This window comes from Diaporthe batatas (genome assembly GCF_019321695.1).
Source record: "Diaporthe batatas strain CRI 302-4 chromosome Unknown Contig00007, whole genome shotgun sequence".
Classification (NCBI taxonomy): Eukaryota; Fungi; Ascomycota; class Sordariomycetes; order Diaporthales; family Diaporthaceae; genus Diaporthe; species Diaporthe batatas.
Genome location: NW_025408554.1, coordinates 149,573 through 167,230, shown reverse-complemented (window position 1 = coordinate 167,230; position 17,658 = coordinate 149,573). Strand labels below are relative to the sequence as shown.

General features: G+C 46.9%; 4 protein-coding genes across 4 annotated transcripts; 1 reads left to right on the top strand and 3 right to left on the bottom strand.

Moving 5' to 3' along the window:
• Positions 1–3,913: 3,913 nt before the first annotated feature.
• KVR01_006675 (uncharacterized protein) lies at positions 3,914–6,149 on the bottom strand. Its single transcript, XM_044794823.1, has 5 exons — positions 5,565–6,149; positions 5,377–5,490; positions 4,470–5,255; positions 4,194–4,411; positions 3,914–4,133 (listed from the first exon to the last, which is right to left on the bottom strand). The coding sequence occupies exons 1-5, from the start codon at positions 5,986–5,988 to the stop codon at positions 4,068–4,070; spliced, it is 1,608 nt and encodes a 535-aa protein (XP_044644106.1). The 5' UTR covers positions 5,989–6,149; the 3' UTR covers positions 3,914–4,067.
• Positions 6,150–7,310: 1,161 nt separating this feature from the next.
• Positions 7,311–8,072, bottom strand: KVR01_006817 (uncharacterized protein; the record flags this gene model as incomplete). The annotated part of the gene is made up of 1 exon (XM_044788810.1): positions 7,311–8,072. One exon carries the CDS (start codon positions 8,070–8,072, stop codon positions 7,311–7,313), a length of 762 nt encoding a protein of 253 aa, XP_044644248.1.
• Positions 8,073–11,608: 3,536 nt separating this feature from the next.
• On the top strand, positions 11,609–14,781 carry KVR01_007021 (uncharacterized protein). The gene is made up of 2 exons (XM_044785320.1): positions 11,609–13,109; positions 13,221–14,781. The coding sequence occupies exons 1-2, from the start codon at positions 11,713–11,715 to the stop codon at positions 13,438–13,440; spliced, it is 1,617 nt and encodes a 538-aa protein (XP_044644452.1). The 5' UTR covers positions 11,609–11,712; the 3' UTR covers positions 13,441–14,781.
• Positions 13,782–17,495, bottom strand: KVR01_007084 (uncharacterized protein; the record flags this gene model as incomplete). Its single annotated transcript, XM_044784243.1, has 4 exons — positions 17,406–17,495; positions 17,135–17,144; positions 14,512–17,026; positions 13,782–14,440 (listed from the first exon to the last, which is right to left on the bottom strand). The coding sequence occupies exons 3-4, from the start codon at positions 16,127–16,129 to the stop codon at positions 13,782–13,784; spliced, it is 2,277 nt and encodes a 758-aa protein (XP_044644515.1). The 5' UTR covers positions 16,130–17,026; positions 17,135–17,144; positions 17,406–17,495.
• Between the last annotated feature and the right edge of the window lie 163 nt (positions 17,496–17,658).

Sequence of the window (17,658 nt, the reverse complement as noted above, 5' to 3'; positions counted from 1 at the left end):
TTTTATATATTTTATTTAATTAATTACTTTTTTAAAATTGCTTTAACTAAAATTTAATATACTAGCTTTATAAAAAATATTAACCTATAAAACTATTAAAATTAAAAACTAAATAAAAAAAGTTATATTATTATAGCTTATTTAATAATATATTTATATATATATATATTAAAATTTCTATAATTATATTTGCAACTTAACTTTATATAATAAATATAATTTATATAAGTTTTACCTATTATTATAAAATAAAAATATAATAAAAAGGGTAATTAATATAAAATAAAATTACCTTATTATATTTATTTTTATAAATATAAATGGTTAATATATAATAGCAAGTATAATAAGAATAAAAGCTATATTTTAGTAATTTTATAATATAACTAATAGTAATTAATATTGCTATAAATAAATAAATATTTACTAAAAGTATTCTTTAAAGGGGTAAAATCTAATATAATATATAAAATATTTTATATAGATTAATTAATATAAAGGTAATAAACTTATTAGTATTATAAAAATATTATTTATTAATTTAAATAGCTTATTAATATTATTTAACTTTTAAATATAATAAAAGTAAATCCCTATTTATATTTATAATATAAATAAAAATAGCTTGGTTTATAATCTACTAATTAATTATTTAAATATTTATATTATTTTTAATAAATAACTCCTTTTATAAACCAAATATATTTAATACTAATATTAAATCTAACTAGTTATTAAAGGCTTAGGTAAATAACCTTATATTTAGCTTATTTACTAATATTATTAAAAATATAATAAAAGTTTATAAAAATAAAGTTATAAAGTTAAAATTATTATTATAAAAAAAAAAAAAGAATTAAAAGTTATATAAAAAAAAAGAAAAGTTTAAATAATAACTAAAAGTAATAAAAAGCTATAAAAAAAAAGCTAGTAATTTATTTAACCTTACTAGTTATTTAAATAAGTAACTATTTAAAATAAGCTAGTAATAATTCCAACTACTTATAAGCTAGCAACTTAAAATGTAATTTTTAATTTAATATAACTAACTTTAACCTTCTTCCTTTTAATAACTACTTTATAAAAAAGGCTATAAAAAGTCTTTTAATAGCTATTAATAATAAAATTTAAGTAATTTTTCCTTTTAAATACTAAGTAAAAAAAAGGTTATTTACTTTTTATTGCCGCTAAATATATTTAACTTTAATTATTGCAATAAAAAGCTCTAGTTATTTATAACCCTTTTTACTAATAACTTTTATAATATTCCTTTCTTTCCTAATTAATTATATAATATTTTTTAAAGTTGCAAGCTTTTTCTTATATATAAAACCCCTTTTTATTATTTAAATTTATTTACCCTATTATTTAATATGCTATTATTAAATAAACTTTTTAACTTTTTTATTAAATTATATATTAGCTTAAAATTATTTTAATATAATACTTTTAAAAATAATAAAATAAAATAATTTATATATTTTTATATTTACTTAAATAATAATAAAATTTTAAAAAACTTAAATATTATATAATTAATTTAGCAAAATTTTATATTTGGTTAAATTTATTAAAAATATTCTCCTTTTATATAAATATAACCTTAAAGCCTTAAATAAAGTATATTATTAATTACTTTTTTAACTTACTAATAAAAATAAATATAAAAATAAAGTTTATAATATTTACTTAGCAAAATACCTTATATTTTTATAAGCTAAAGGAATTTATTTTAAATAATTAAAAATTAATTAGTACCTATATTTAGGCTGGAATAGTTTTTTAATTAATATTTATAAAATATAGCTTATATTATTAATATTATAATTAAATTTACTAATAAAAATATAATAATTAAGAATATAATATTTAATTTAAAAATAAATGGCTAGTTACCTTTATTATTTATATAGCTATTAATAAATACTATATATTTTACTAGGCTAATTGCAAACTTAAAAATTTTTATAATTAACTTAAACTATAAAGGCTATAAAAGCTTTTTAATAATTATTATATATAGCTAAATAACTTTATTTATATATATTTAAGTAAAAGAATTATAAGGTACTTGCCCCTAATATAATATATTTATTAAATACTATATAATTTTTAAAAGCATTTAATAATAGCCTTTATATTATTAATAACTTTTAAATATTTTTTAAAAACTAAAAATTATTTTATTTAAAGCTTTTATAAATATATAAATTAAATAAAAGCCTTTTATTTATAATAAATTTTATTTAAAATATAAAAATAAAAAAATATAATAAAAATATAATAATTATAATTATTTAAATAAAACTTAAAAGTAAAGGCTATTAATTTTATTAGCCCAAAACTATAAGTTTTAAATAAAGCAAATATTATAAAAAAATAGTACTTTTAAAATAAAAGCTATTTTTATATTTAATTATAAACTAGTTTTTAATTTAACTTGCCTATTTTTAAACTTTTTATTAAAAATAAAGTTAATTTATTTAGCTATAAAAATATTTAGTTTTAATTATAGCTATATATTACTTTATAATTAACTAATAATTTAAGTTTTACTAAAAATTTAAAGTGCTATTAAAACTTTAATTTATATAATTATTAAACTTGCCGGCCTATATTTTATTTTAAAATAAATTTTTTAAAAACTCTACCACTAAATATATTTATATAAAACTTTATAATAAAAGTAAAAACTAATACTTTTAAATATTACTTATATATATAAAAGTATTTCTCTAAGCTAAATAACTCCTATAAAAACTATATATAAAAATAAGTATTTATTATATACCTTTAAAATATAAGGTATTATTTCTTTTATTACTAATAATAATAATAATAATTAACCTATATAGTTTTATAATTTTAAGCTAATTAATACTACCTTTATTATAACGGCTAATATTAGCCCATTATTAACTTAATTATTTTATTAGTTATTTTTTTAATTATAAAAATTATAAATATTATCTTTATTTAAATATTCTAGCTTTATTTATAATTAAAATAAAAATATAATATTTACTAATAAATAAATTATAATATTAACTTTTAAAAATAGGCCTATATAAAAGCTAAAAAACTAAAATATAAAATATAATTTAAAAATTAAATAAAAATTTATAAAAATAATAATATATTTTATAACTTTTAGTATATTAATTTTATTTTTAGGACCTAACTTTATTTATTTTTATATTTATATTATAATATTTTTTAATATTCTTTTTAACATTTTCTATTTATATAAATATTAAACCTATATTATTACCTATATATTTAAATATATATATATTAGTGGAGGTATAAGTTAATAAGGGCCTTTATATTTATAAATACCCTATATAAAAAAATACCCATTTACCCCTCTTTTAAGTAGTTAAAAGAATTTAATTCTTTTTTATTTTTCTTCTAAATACATCTAAATTAAGAAATTTTTACTATCTCCCTTCATCCCGTATAAGCGCTTCCTTGGGCCTGCAATTAAGCGCTTAACTAGCCCACTTATACTCTAATTTAATATCTTCTAACTTTATTTATATAATATAAAGTTTAACTATATATTTATATATTATATTCTTTTTTTAATATTATTAATACTATATTTTTTTAAATATTAAATTTTAAGTATTTATTATTATATAAAAATTAAAAATAAAACTATATAAAACTACTATTAATTTAAATTTATTATTTATTTTATACTATTTCGCATAGCTTTAATTCTTCTCATTGAAACATATTAAATAGTACACTACTATGGATTATAAGTAAGTTGTATGTGACATACGCCCCAAGGCACTCATTCTTTTTCTAGGGGTCAAGAGCTGTTTTCACATAGCGTTATTGCTATATCTGGAGATTCAATCCTGCCCAGTCCCGGTAGGATTTCAGAACTTATATGCATAAGCAGCCTGGTTTATGGGCCTTCCTGGCTACCGGAAGACTAGCTGCATTTCCGTTCGTTGAATACCTGCACTTGAAGCGAAATCATAGGAGTTATCTAGGTTTATCTTATATTCTTTTGGCATTTATTGGTGAATTATCCTGCAATCCCTCCTCATCATTCAGTCCATTAGGCTGCCTCGTACTCTCACAAACCGCCATGCCACAGCGGCTAAGCCGAAGCCGACCTTTCGACCATGGTCAGCGCCTTGCAGCAGAAAGCTTAGTATTGAGTTATAAATACTCACAGCGGCAACATAGAAAGGCAAGCCTTGAAGCATTCCATCCATGCGCATTGACCTTGCAAATATTCTGAGCAAGATGGGGTCGCCAGCCATTCGCCCGACCCCTTCGACAATCTGAGCAATTCCAAAAGTGCTCGCGCGCGTGTCCTCGTCGGTCCAAGACGTGATGAGGGACAATACTGCAACTCTGGTCCCGTACCCGGTTGCAAAGAGAAGGGTAGCTGGATTGTGTAAGTCCCATGTGAAACCGGTGTGCAGACTGAGCAGCTGTTCACGTACCGCAGATGAGCCAATGCATCGAAGAGGCCAGGCCCATAAACGTTGCACCGACCGTCAGAATGACGAGACTGGCGGACACAACGTTGTAGTCAATGAGCTGCGGCATGATGCGCCACCTAGATGTGAGAAAAGCGACAGTCTGCGGGAGGACTACGAGGAACAGGACGATATTGCTAGCAGCGATGACCGAGACCAACATCGCAGTCCGTGATGTCGGCCAGCCAAACCGGACCGCGGCGTACTGGAGCAACACGGACACGGTCCCCTGCCTCAGTGCGCCGATGAAAAGCACGAAGAGGGCGAGCAGAATATTCCTATTCCTCACCACCGACAAAAGGCTCCTCCGGGGCCGTGCATCTGGCTCGCCTGCAGGGTCTATTGGGGCAGACAGAAGCTGGTCTGTCTCGCGAGCCTCGCTCTGATCCTTGTCTGACGAGCTCGACGAGCGTCGGCTGTGCGTAGTGGCCAGCGGGGACTCACCCACCCGATGCGTCTCTGGCATCACATGCAGGATCGGAAGGCAGGTGAGCAGAGATGCAAGCCCGACGCCGAAAGGAATAAGTATATTCCTCTCGAGCGTCACGGAGGCCAGGGCCGGGGCAAACAGCTCGCAGACGAGGAAAGTGGAATACAGGTAGTAGAAATAGCGGCTCCTGTGTGCGGGAGGGCATGAGTCGGCTGCCATTGCATATATCGTGGCATTCGCCGACGACAGGTTGCCCATGAGGAGAAAGGCTGAGCCAGCCCAGATCATGCTCATGCCTCGTTCCTGCAGTCCTCCCATGCCTGGGCGACGTCGTGATGGTGAGCATCATTGTTTTGTTTTGTTTTGCTTTGCCTCGCGCTCATGCCTTGCAGGGGCCACGACCCTTTGTAAAGTTACGGAAACAGAAATAGATCGACTCACAGACAAGGAGTATCCAACAAAGTTGCAAGATGGGACCCAGGACGCTGGAAGCGATAACCTTCTTTCGCCCGACCCTGTCAGCCAGGATACCCATCGGTATGGCTGTAATAAGGACTGCGGAAAATTGTGAGTGACAAGGCAGCCTCTCCACGGGCCCGCCGGCCCAGGGGGCAGCTCATTAAGCTTACTTGCGATGCCGTCAAAGAGGGCCTTCCAGCTCCTGAGCCGCGCCAGCTGGTACTGGACATCCGGACTCCTGCACAGCTCGTGCGGGATCCTCCCACCCGGGAGGGAGTGCCCACCGTTACCGTCGCCGGCGTGGTGCGATCGGCAGACAAACTGTTCAAAGAGAACGATCTCGGGCACGATTCGTATCTGATCGTACGTCTGCGTCAGGAAGTCGAGCCCAATACAGGCCAGCCGGACCCAGAGTGGCTGGTACCCAGCGCCGGCGCCGCCGGCATCGTCATCTCCATCTCCATCTCCATCGTCCCCTCCATCGCCGGTGACGGGCCCGGCCTCGCCCTGGTCGCCGGCACCCCGAATGTCGCTGCCAGTGCTGTCTCGTCCCACGGCCGCGCTCTCCGCGTCGGTGATTGCTGTCCCGCTCATGCTAACACATTGGGGCCCGCCAAGATCGCACCGGGGATTAGAGTCGAGAGAAGGTGGCAGGGGGCACGGGCGTGGGCGGGGGCAGTGAGGGAGGGCCCTGAGAAAAGGGTCAGGCAATCAATCGCTCAGGCCGGTCTTCGCGGATCCGAGTCAGCCGCCGCTGGGCGGGCCGTTGTGTGTCGTAGGCTCGTAGCCAGGCGCGCCCTGGGGGGTCACAGGCGCAGGCACAGGGCACAGGACACATGCTACCCGCTGTGGGGCCATTTTCTGCCAGGCGCCGGCTAATGCCGCTTGCAGCCAGTCATGTCCCGCCTGACGCTGCAAGTCATGGCCTGTCAAGTGAGCAGGTGAGCAGGTCTGTACGGACCTCGGGAGTGCACTACTATGGAGTAGTGCCCACGACTTGGCTGTGTGCGATCTACGTGTGGACGGCATAGGTTGTTTGATTTGAATGAGGTGATGTAGTTGATTATCACAAGCTTTTGATATGTTTAATCAAGCTTCATATGTGACAATGTAAACATCAGATGGTTGCCGTTCTGAGAGCAGGGGATCCAGGCAGAAAACATAGGGGCTCAAGGGGCTCTGTCCAGGTACCGAGTACTACGGCAGGACTCATGCGCAGCGCGTCGATCATTTCTTGGCCAATCCCAGTTGATTCTATATGAGCATGTACCACGGTAGTACATCAGAGTTTATCCCATTGATACAACTGGAAAGCAAGCCACGAACCGCTCAGAGGCCGGTTGTTGATGTCATAAGTTTGGCAGCTTGGAGACTGATTACCCAGGATCTACATCGCAGTGGAAGACTTGGGAACCGGATTACCACTCAGCGTGGGTAAATGGATGAAGTCCACCCCGTGAACCCCCGCCGGAAGAGGGTACAAGTAAATTAAAGGTACCACTCGTGATAATGCTATATCCACCCCAAGCCTTTGCAAGAGTGGGGCTAAATCAACGACATCTAGTCAGTCACTCGGTCACTTTGTAAGTTGATAGTACACCGAGAGTGACCAATTACGATACATCACCAAATGTGGAAGGACGCTTCACAGGAGGCAGAAAAGCCATGCTTGCTTGCTTGCTCGCTTGCTTAATTGCTTGCTACTAGTATGTCATTGATATAAACCTTGGGCTGAAAATATATACATCATACGCATGAAAACCATGTACATGTTGGCCAACATATTGCCAAGAGAAGGTGATACGACCGTTGTCCTCGTACGCTCCATGATAGGGAAGTGTCTTGTGTGAGATGCTGCAGGGGACCAGGGACACCTCCAGTGCCCCCTCACAGAGGTGTAGTTCAGAGTAGGCCGCTTAGGTGTGCTTGCCAGTTCCGACACAGTAGGGGATGGGGTAGGAGGTGCTGTTGCACAGCCTGATGGGGCCTGCGACCCACGACATGCCGGAGTAGTTCTGGTCCTCGTAGGAGTCAGAGGTGTATGGCTCGTAGCTGGGACCGTCGGTGCAGCCTGAGACAAAGTTGCCCGTGATCCTGCGGGTGTATGGGTTGCTGACAACCACGCCGTACTGGCCGGGGGACACGAAGTAGGTGAAGGTCTGCGTGTCCGAGGTGGTCCAGGAGTGCGAGTAGTCGACCTTCATGCTGACAGAGAAGATGTCCTTCTGGACCGTGTATTCGGCGCCGCCGCCCACAGTGATGGAGTTGGCGATGGAGTAGCCCTTGGTGACGGCGACGGAGGCCTGGCCACCAGTGGCACCGATGACGGGAGACATGGCGACGTCCCAGTTGGTGAATGTGGTGTCGGTGAGGACCTGCACCTCGGTGGTCTCGTCGCAGCGGCGCTCGAGGTTGGACGCGTACCCGACGCTGGCACCGGCGGGAACGGTCTCGCCGGCCAGCGCGGCGCGCTTCTCCTCCTCGGCGCGCTCGCGGGCCTGCTTCTCCATGCGGCGCTCAATGTCGGTCCACTCCCAGTCCTTCATCACGTCATAGCCACCATCGGCACGGGGCAGGAGGACGTCATCGTGAGAGAGCATTCTGGGCTCCTGCTTGGCGGGGGCCGCGGCGGCGAGGCCAACCAGGGCGAGCACGGCGGCTGAGTTGGTGAAAAGCATCGTGAAATATGTATGACCTTGCGGCTGGCGCTGATTTGCGGATGATGTCGTGGTAGAGGTTATCGGACAATAATGCACAGACCGGCGGGAAAGACTGTGAAGTACCTGGCAATCAAGCACAAAAAGGACTGTATGCTGAAAGGGAATGTGTTTCTAAGAGAATGGAAGATGCGGCTTGGCTATAGGACAAGCATCGATGAACCATGAGTCTCTCCGGCTTGTTAAATATGTAGAAGACCGGACGAAGCTCACATCCTTGACAGAGCCCATATGACTCTGATGACCCCGAGAGCGCGAAATGAAGGCATTGCCAGCTCCATTCCTTGTCCGTAAGCGGACAGCTCTCTTGCTTACTGCCCACGTTTCGTAGATCTTTAATCGAGTCATGCCCGTGCTCTCGACAGGCACGCCTCCAGCGGGTGCAACGTCGTTGGCTGAGAGCTGTGGTGCTCTAGGGTCCCCTTGAGCTCACCCCTTGAGGCTCAGCCTTGGGGACAAGGGTGAGTATAGGGCCATGTGATGTGTGGGGAGAGGAGCCTCGTGAGTCGCTCACAGCTTGTGCCTGGCGCAGATAACGGATATCAAGCGGGCTCCCAACAGGCCGGCTCAGTGGCCCTTGGCTATGGATTCGGCATGCGCTGGATCCACACAAACATGCTTGGGTCGGCCGGCTCACAGCCTTGTTTTAAGGTTGGTCAATGACTCGCCCCCCAGATCTTCTTCCATTCTTAGCCTTCTAGGACATTGGGACGAACCACCCAGATCCGCTCGCAGGTTTCAGGCCTCTGATACCACCAAATACTGACTCGGGCCCAACTGATATCCAGCGGTCAGCCTGCAGTTCCGAAAGAAGACATTCCAGTCGGCTGACTCTGGAGACCAAGATACGGTGCACATGGCTGGGAAAGCTGCCGATTGTCGCGAACATGGAAGATTCTGGGGTAAGGTGGTATAGACCCGACTGTGCATGAACGCCGTTGTGGCTCAATCAAAAGGCATTATCCCTGGTGTCTGCGGCCGTCCTCCGAATTTCCCGTATTCTCTGTTTGTGTACTGCAGTATTGGGAGGTCTGGACCATTACAGCGCCCAAAATAGCATCAATGATTCCACGGAACATCAAGACTGTCCGAACTGGAATGACGAATATTCAGTGAACCTTGGAAGCCACGTGCATCTACATAGGGGGTGATGTTTGATTACTCATGATCAACATTGAACGCATCCTGCGCGAACCGCCAAGGAAGGATGAACAACACCATTCATGTGCACCAAAAGAAGACATTCCTCGGTCCCTAATTTCCTTTCTATCAACTGGATTTCTTAACTTTAGTATGAATCCAGATGTCATGTATGTTGATACCAAGAACATGAACGATGATTGCAGACCAGTTCACCTTCGTCCCTCCGTCTAAGCAAGGCCGACCTCAAAAAGTTACGTAGCCGTGGGGTGAAAAAATGAAGGCACATGTGATAGGTTATCTCAGCCCTGGCAAGCAGATTCCTGATCAAGCTCCTTCATGTTTCGCTTGACCGGTGGATAACCCTGGAGGGCAGAGGGGCCGCTGGGGCCGCTGCAATGATCTAATAATAGTGTAGTGAGGAAACAATCGCGTGCCTGTTCGAACATGGGATAAAAAGAGTGGTTCCATCCAAGTATGCGGTCCTCTAGCGGTCTCCAGCATTCTTAGATATCAGCCACTAGTACTACATTTTACATACGGTACAGTGCTTATTAGAACCAGACATGTCTATTTGGCTTCAAATGTGCTCAAAGAGTTTGTACGACAGTTGCCAAATGTATATTCTGATTTCTCCTCACGGCGCACTACTGGTGAAAGATATTAGCCTCTCAACTTGGTTCCAATTTACTGTTCGTTGCTGACGGCATCGTGTACTGTATTCTCTTTCCACTGTTATTGGCACTATATTTCTTCAAACGCTGGGTCTTGAGCGTTTACCACTGTATGAAGGCGCCACGTACATTTTACATGTATGGGGATTAAAAACGAAACCACTTGCTGACGGCATCACATGAGCAATGTCTTGGAGACCTAACTTCCTTATGCTCCAGTCTCATATATTCGTGTTGTTTAAGGAATAATATCTAGGTATCTGTTTTGAAGTGACTCAATCCACGAGTCTCTAGTCTTTTCAACTTTTCATAAGAGATAAAAGACTGCCAGTAGTGTTTCTTTTAGGTAGTAAGTGATTCGGTTCCTAATGCCCATTACATAAAATGTATGTAGCGCCTTTTTAGGTCTTATCACTCGGTAAGACGTACTAGTAAGTATCGAGATTTTCAAGTTATTAAACCCCAGCCTGATATTGTGGATTGGGGCCTCGTTGTCCAAGAGTCGCCCACCTGGGCATATTTAAGCATCTGCATGCAATACTAATTTCCTGAGTTCTTCGGGTTGGTGGCCTTCAGCTTCGTTCCTGAGGTCAGTTGACCGTGTTGTTTCAACACATACAATTTGTCCGATAAAAGAAATTGACACTCGCCCATATATCCTTGTACATGCCTACTACGCTATCCTAAGCCTTGAGTGAAAGTTTCGCCCTGATAGAGGGACTCAAAGAATACAAATAGAACACAGTCCATCACTGCATCATGCAGATGAGGGTACCTAGGTAAGGTGGGAGCGTATCACAGTATACGTTCTCCCCTTCATCATAGGATTTTCTATCGGAAGTTGGACACATTTTGTGCTTGCTCGGCTGTTCAAGTAGCCTCAGCCCTCAATTTGGGACCACACTGAAATTGCACATAGTGTATTAAGACCTCAAGCTTGGCATGGTCGTTCGAATGGAGGTTGGAACCATCTGAGCTGCACCTGTGACTGAGAGCTGCTCCTAAGTTGACTGGCATTGAAACCAAGCATCTGCCATATCGGCCGAACTTATGAATGGACCATCTTGGAAAGAGTTACTGACAAATCATGACCTATTTACGACTTGCCCTAGACTTGACCGAGTCGATCAAAATGTCCACTACTTGACACGACTTAGAAGTAAAGAGAGTACTCTACACTAGAGCGTCTGAAATCCCCGTAAAAGGTCTCCAAGAATTGCTGGGCCAACTAGTCCTTGCGATACCGCTCCAAGTATGCCACCTTGGCGTGACTCAATGCAAGGACCTGCAGCAGTAGCGCTGAGAACTTGACAAGTTGATCGGCGGCCAAGTCTCTTGTCGGTACTTGAATTGCTAACAATTTACTTCATGAGAATTCACAACTGCACTTGGAGGAGGCGTTTGTCTTCCTAACCGGAGTTGCGTCTCGTTTACTACCCACACCAAGGCGCCGAAAAACTTCCTCGGGCCGTATGGACCGAGACACCAATTCACAAGGAATTCACACAGACCAACATCATACCATCCTCATGAGCTCATTCCAACATCACGAGAATGACGCCCGATGCCCCGTTATACCCGTGGCAAACCCGGCCGCTGGGCTCCACAAATTGTTGCCGCAACCCGGAGCTCCACCGAAGTCGCCGGGCTTGAAAAGCCGTCTGTTCCCCTAAGTGGGAAAAGGGGAAAACCGGAGTGGGCTTCAGACTGATGTACACTACGTCTTTTAGTGAAACAGTCTCGATGAATCCTGCCAGAAAGCAAGGCAGGAAGCAGTCACCTCCGCCATGGACACACCAATATCTGCCGCCCCGACCCTAGCGGGAGACCGAACGCCCCCAACCTGCCAGCCCCTGAGGGATGCCTTCGATTCTAGCCCCGACACTGCTGGCGAGTCTTCCGACCAGGATCTTGAAGTTGGCAATGAAGTACGACTACACGGACATCAAAGAGTCGATCCCGCCGAGAAGTCGCGCCACAACGATGCGAACGACAACGACGACAACGACCCCAACGTCGTGGACTGGGACGGACCAGACGACCCAGAACGCCCAAGGAACTGGCCCGCACGCCGCAAGGTCCTCTTCGTGATAGTCACGTCGGCGATGGTGACATGCGTATCCTTCGGGTCCAGCGTCTTCGCGCCGGCGGAGCACATCTTCGCCGAGGAGTTCGGCGTGCCGCTGATCGTGGGACAGCTGGGCGTCTCCCTGTGGATCCTGGGCTTCTTCGCCGGGCCCATCTTCTTCGGGCCCATCTCGGAGCTGTACGGCCACCTGCTCCCGCTCTGCGTCGCCATGGCCGGCATGTCCGTGTTCCAGATCCCTATCGCGCTCGGCGGCAACGTGAGGACGGTGCTGGTCTGCAGGTTCTTCGCGGGCGCGTTCGGCAGCGGCGCCTTCGCCGTCGTGTCGGGGACGTACTTCGAGCTGTACGAGCCCATCCCCCGCGGCGTCGCGCTCGCCTCCTCGGGCATGTCCATCAACCTCGGCGCCACCGTCGCCCCCGTGGCCGGCGCGTTCCTGTCCTATGAGGCTCACTGGCGGTGGACGGCGTGGGTGACCCTGATCTTTGCCGGGGTCCTCTGCTTCGCTGCGCTCTTCACCGTGAGGGAGACGTCGAGCCGGAAGATCCTGCAGCTCAAGGCGAGGAGGCTGCGCTTCGAGACCAGGAACTGGGCGCTGCATGCCAAGTCTGAGGAGACACCGATCGAGCTGCACGATATCGCCCAGCGATATCTCACCAAGCCGGTGCGCATCATCGTGCAGGAGCCCATCCTGGTCATCCTGACGGCGTATCTCACGCTGGTATATGGCATCCTGTATCTGTCTTTCCAGGCGTTTCCCGCCGCGTACCAGCAGCGCGGGTGGTCAGTCCCGATGAGCGACCTGCCGTTCCTCGCGGTGCTCCTTGGGGTCATCTCGGCGTTCCTCACCTGCTCGCTCTACACGATGACGTACTACAAGAAGAGAGTCCTCGCGAACAACGGAATGACGGAGCCCGAGTGGCGTTTGCCCCCCATGATCCTCGGTGCTGGACTGCTCCCCCCATCCTTGTTCTGGTTTGGCTGGTCCGGGAACGTACACTGGATCTGCCAGGTGATCGCGAGCTATATGATCGGGTACGGACTGCTACTCATCTTCATCACCGGCATTGTGTATCTTGTAGATGTCTATCAGCATCAGTAAGTACAAGCAAGACCTTTTCTGTCATTACCTCATCTGCTGTGTTTCTGAATGTTGCGGATGCACTTCTACGGGGCCCGTGGCAAGTGGCTAACACATCATACCGGCAGTGCCAACTCGGCCATGTCAATTCATGTCATCGTCCGGAGCCTGATCGCATGCTCATTCCCGCTCTGGTCCAATATCATGTACGACCATCTCGGCATACCGTGGGGGACTTCGTTGCTAGCGTTTCTGTGTATCGTCATGCTTTTCGCGCCAGTGACGTTCTACTGCTTTGGAGCGAAGATCAGGAGCTGGAGCAGATTTTCCGTCAGGACTGCTATATAGAGAGGGTATGGGCAAATCGATATGTCAGATTGCAGATGCTAATTCCAAAGAGGGCGCCGCACAGTATCCTTCTGTGCTCCTTTCTAGTTACACCACGGGCCAGGTGTTTTCTCTTTTCACAAATGGTATCAAGCCCCGAGTTCCCGCAGTTTCAACGCCCTTAGAGCCAAGGTATACCGAATCAAAGGAGTACCGTAAAACATACATAACCGTCACAAACTGACTGTTCCAAGTAATACACAGGCTGCTTTCGAGAATCTCAAGGTCCCGGCCTGGCATGGGTATCAAAATCATCCAAACACACACAACACCAGACCGCCATTGTCTTGCAGTCAGTCATCTCACGCACCCTCGGTCGGAGTCCCGCGATCAACCTTCTTGCCCTTATCCTTACCTTTGTCCCTGCCCTTGCTCGCCCGGCGCACGAGCATCGGCAGCTTCTTGTCCAGGTAGCTCCTGACCTGTGCCGACGGGGCCAGCAGCCTGCCCGCGCGGCTGCCCATCGAGGCCCGCTTCGCGGCCCTCTTGTCGCGCGCCTCCTGGCCCCGGAGCGCCGGGTGCAAGCCCAGCACCTCGGCCGGGTCCCCCCCGCCACCGCCACCGCCATCGCCGCCGGGCCCGTCGGCCTTGAGCTGGAAGTCGCGCACCTGCGTCGTCGAGCTGCGCGTCAGGGTCGAGGGGCGCGACGACTCCGTCTGGGCGCGGGTGCCGTTGGTGCGCGTGCTCGAGTCGCGCTTCGGGGCGGTCTTTGAGGAGGAGGCCTCTGTGGTCGCCGTCGTCGCGGAGCGGGTGCGCCCCACGCGCGCCTCGGGCTTCTCCGCCTCGGGGAGGACGCCGTCCCACAGCTCGACGGTGCGCACGGAGAAGGCGGAGCCCAGGATGCTCTCGAAGAGGCGCTCGGCCGTCATCATCAGGGCGAAGGGCTCGTCCTTGTAGACGGCTATGATGACGCCGTAGAGGACCTCGCCTTTTACCACCCATGATCCCGAGGCGGCAGGGCCTGTTTGGAACCAGTTGTCAGCAAGATCACGCTGCATGCAGACGGGGACTTTTACTGTGGGTTTTACTTGCCCAATGGCTGAGCGGTCTGCACCCTGCGGACGCGGAAGTTCCTCCCCCGGATGATAAAGCACACCGAGCCCCAGACGAGCTGCGCATCAGCCACGCGGCCCGCACCGCCCAGGAGATACACCGGCCCCTCGTCGAGCGCGGACGAGCTCGCGGACGCGGTCGACCTGATGGTGACGGGCGCGTCGGACCCGGGCGGCACGTACCGGTTCCGGATGCCAGGCGGGACGTCGCGCAGGCGCAGCATGGCAAAGTCGGTGGCGTTCTGGGGCCGCGCGCGGTTGAGGGCCACGTCGCCGCGCGAGTTCATGGATATACCCAGGAAGTCGATGGCGGCGTCGCGCGTGGCGGGCTGCCAGGCGCCGGGCTCGACCTCGCCGGCCTCGAGCACGATGGCGTCGCGGTCGACGGCCTTGCCCTTGGGCGTGCGCAGGTCGCCGTCGCCGTCGCCGCCGCCGCCGCCGTCGAACGAGTCCTTGAAGATGCCGCTGCTGTCCAGCATCGCGTGCGCCGTCGTCACGCCCAGCACGTACCGGCCGTTGATCTTGAGCAGCCCGCCCAGCCGGCACAGGCTCTGCTGCGTGCGCAGCTTGTCCTCCTGCACCGTGACGCAGACCAGCGCGCCGCAGGCCGTGTCCCTGCCCCGGCAGCTCTCGACGTGCACGGAGAGCACGGCCCCGTTGGACAGCTGGATGCTGTCCCTGTTGCTCGCGCTGTTGTTGGTGCTGGCGTCGTCGGCGGCGGCGTCCAGGTCCAGGTCCACGTCGACCAGCTTCCGGTCGCTGCTCGCCTCGATCCGCCCGCCCCCCTCGTGGATCTCGATGTCCGTCTGCAGGTAGTCCAGCCCCAGGGCGACCTGGTTCAGCGCGGCTGCCGTGACCACGTTGCCTGCCAGGGTGTATGACCTGTAGAGGATCCAGACTGTCGGTGCCAGGGTCACCGTGCCGGCCGTGAGGTCTGCGTGGCCCGACATGCGCAGCTCATACGTGATGCGTATGTCCTGCTGGCTGAGGTGTGCGCAGATCCCCCGCAGGTCCTGTTCCAACAGCGGCAGGGTCTCGGTCTCGAACTCGACGAGGGCCTCTGGCGGCGGGTTGACAACATCGGGCCATCCGATGTAGAGCTGGTGGTTCTTGGAGAACCTGTATATCACGGGTGAGTTCAGATCATACTCGTACAGGCCCAGGCTTCTCGGCCACGGGCTGATGTCGCTCAGGGGCGTGTGCACTGATACGGGCGTGGCTGTCTGGGTGGATCTCCCGTCGTGATCGTGGCCATCTGAGAAGAGCGACAGCAGTGATCTCAGGTAGCCCCCGCGCGACGTTCCAAGTACGGGGAGGGCCGGTAGTTGGCCGACAGCATCCTGCTCGTCTGGCAGTGGTTCGGTCGTTGTCGATGTCCTGGTGGATTCACTTGGCTGGGAGCTCTTTGCCCCGCCATTCTGTTGCTTAGACAGCCTCTTGACTTCGCTGTCTGACGTGCGTGAGGACCTGAACGAGAAGAGAGAGAACGGTATGGACAGGCGGTTGGCAGTCACGCCGGACAACCTCTTGAGACGCGATTCGGAGCGCGGGATGGTCGCCGGGTCCTCGACAGCACCATCATGTTCGGGCTGATCCATCACTGCGTCTGCGTGTCAATGCTGGACCTCTGAGGTCCACGCGGGGTTCCGCAGCGGCCCCGGGAGAGGCGGAGGAGGTTGTTTGCGATACGGACGGCCTCTGGGTGTGTTGTGAGCGCGAAAGAAGTTTCCATCGATTCGCGGCGCGTCACGGTCAGCATGAGATGTCGTCGGAGAGAAGTGAAGTTTACCGGGGGCGCTTGCAGGGCGTGGCAGTCAATGCACAAAGCAACTTGGAACAGGCCCGCGTCGCGTCACACAACATCGAACATGGCAGCTTTGAATACACAGTACAGGCCGGTCGGTCTTGTTGGTCGGTCAGCTAATAATAAGGGAAGACGGGGTGAACCTTAAAAATCCCCCTCGCGCCGCCAGGAGGAGGAAACAAGAGACTTGACTGTCCCTTGGCCCTTTGCTTTTGCTTGCTGCACTAGCCAACTGTCAACATCGAGAGTGTATCTGAGGCCGCTAGAGGCACCTGGGCTCAAACACAGGGGTGTGGCCGGTCGGAATGATGGTGCGACGCTACGCTATGGTGGGATGGCGGATTGTTCGATACCACATGCAATATGAATCCCGTCCGAACTACCAAAGCATGCTGTGCATGCTCTTCTTACCGTGCTATGTGTCACAATCTGACGCGCTCAGGTTCCTGGTCGGTGCCGACTCCCGGAGCTCCGGTGAGAAGAAGCCACCAGTCCTTGGGGTTGGGATGGAACCCTTCACCGAAAAGCAGAGCTGGGGAAAGCTTACCGCGGGTGCAATGCGACGGTGAGACATATTCGAGGTCACAGGTAGTGGAGGCATGGTCGGGACTGAAAGATAGTGCTGACAGATCGGACCAATTGTTGAGTGAGTCTGCTCTGGCCGGCGCTGAACAGTGAGGATTTGACTTTGCTAACCAATGCTTAGAACCTGCCCATTGTGACCCCTTCACCACGTTTCGCGGCCCGAGCAGTGCATCTGGGGTGTTATGTGGGTAACTAAGAATGGCACTCAGCTTACTATTACGCGACTGCCAGATCCGTGGATTTATAGTTAGCAACTCGCACAATACTAAGTGCTGCTAGTCCTAGATCACATTTGGACCGATGACCTGGTGCAGGTGACAGCCTTCAGGACACTCTGTCAAATGAAGAGAACGGGGTTGATAATAGTTGAAGCTGACATCTTCTGTGATGGAGGAAGGCCTGGGAGTGATTATTGAAAGATTATGTATGCGGTGAAGGAGCCACGAATGAAATGCCTCAGTCAACACTTTGTGATATTTACTTACCTTTGTGTGCACAACTTATCCTCGTAAAGCTAAACACCTGGCTTCTGAGTTCCTGACTCTATACCCACAATGCAGAGTGCATAAGATTCCATCCTGCGTTGTTGATGGCAGAGGCAAGAGAACACAGTCGAGGTTAAAACCCGGGAATAACAATGGGGTTGACCCGCCCGTTTTGAGTCGCTGCACGTTGCTCTCCCGAAGAAACAGCCGGGAAATGACGTAGCCACGTCACATTTTGCTGCTATGCTCCGGG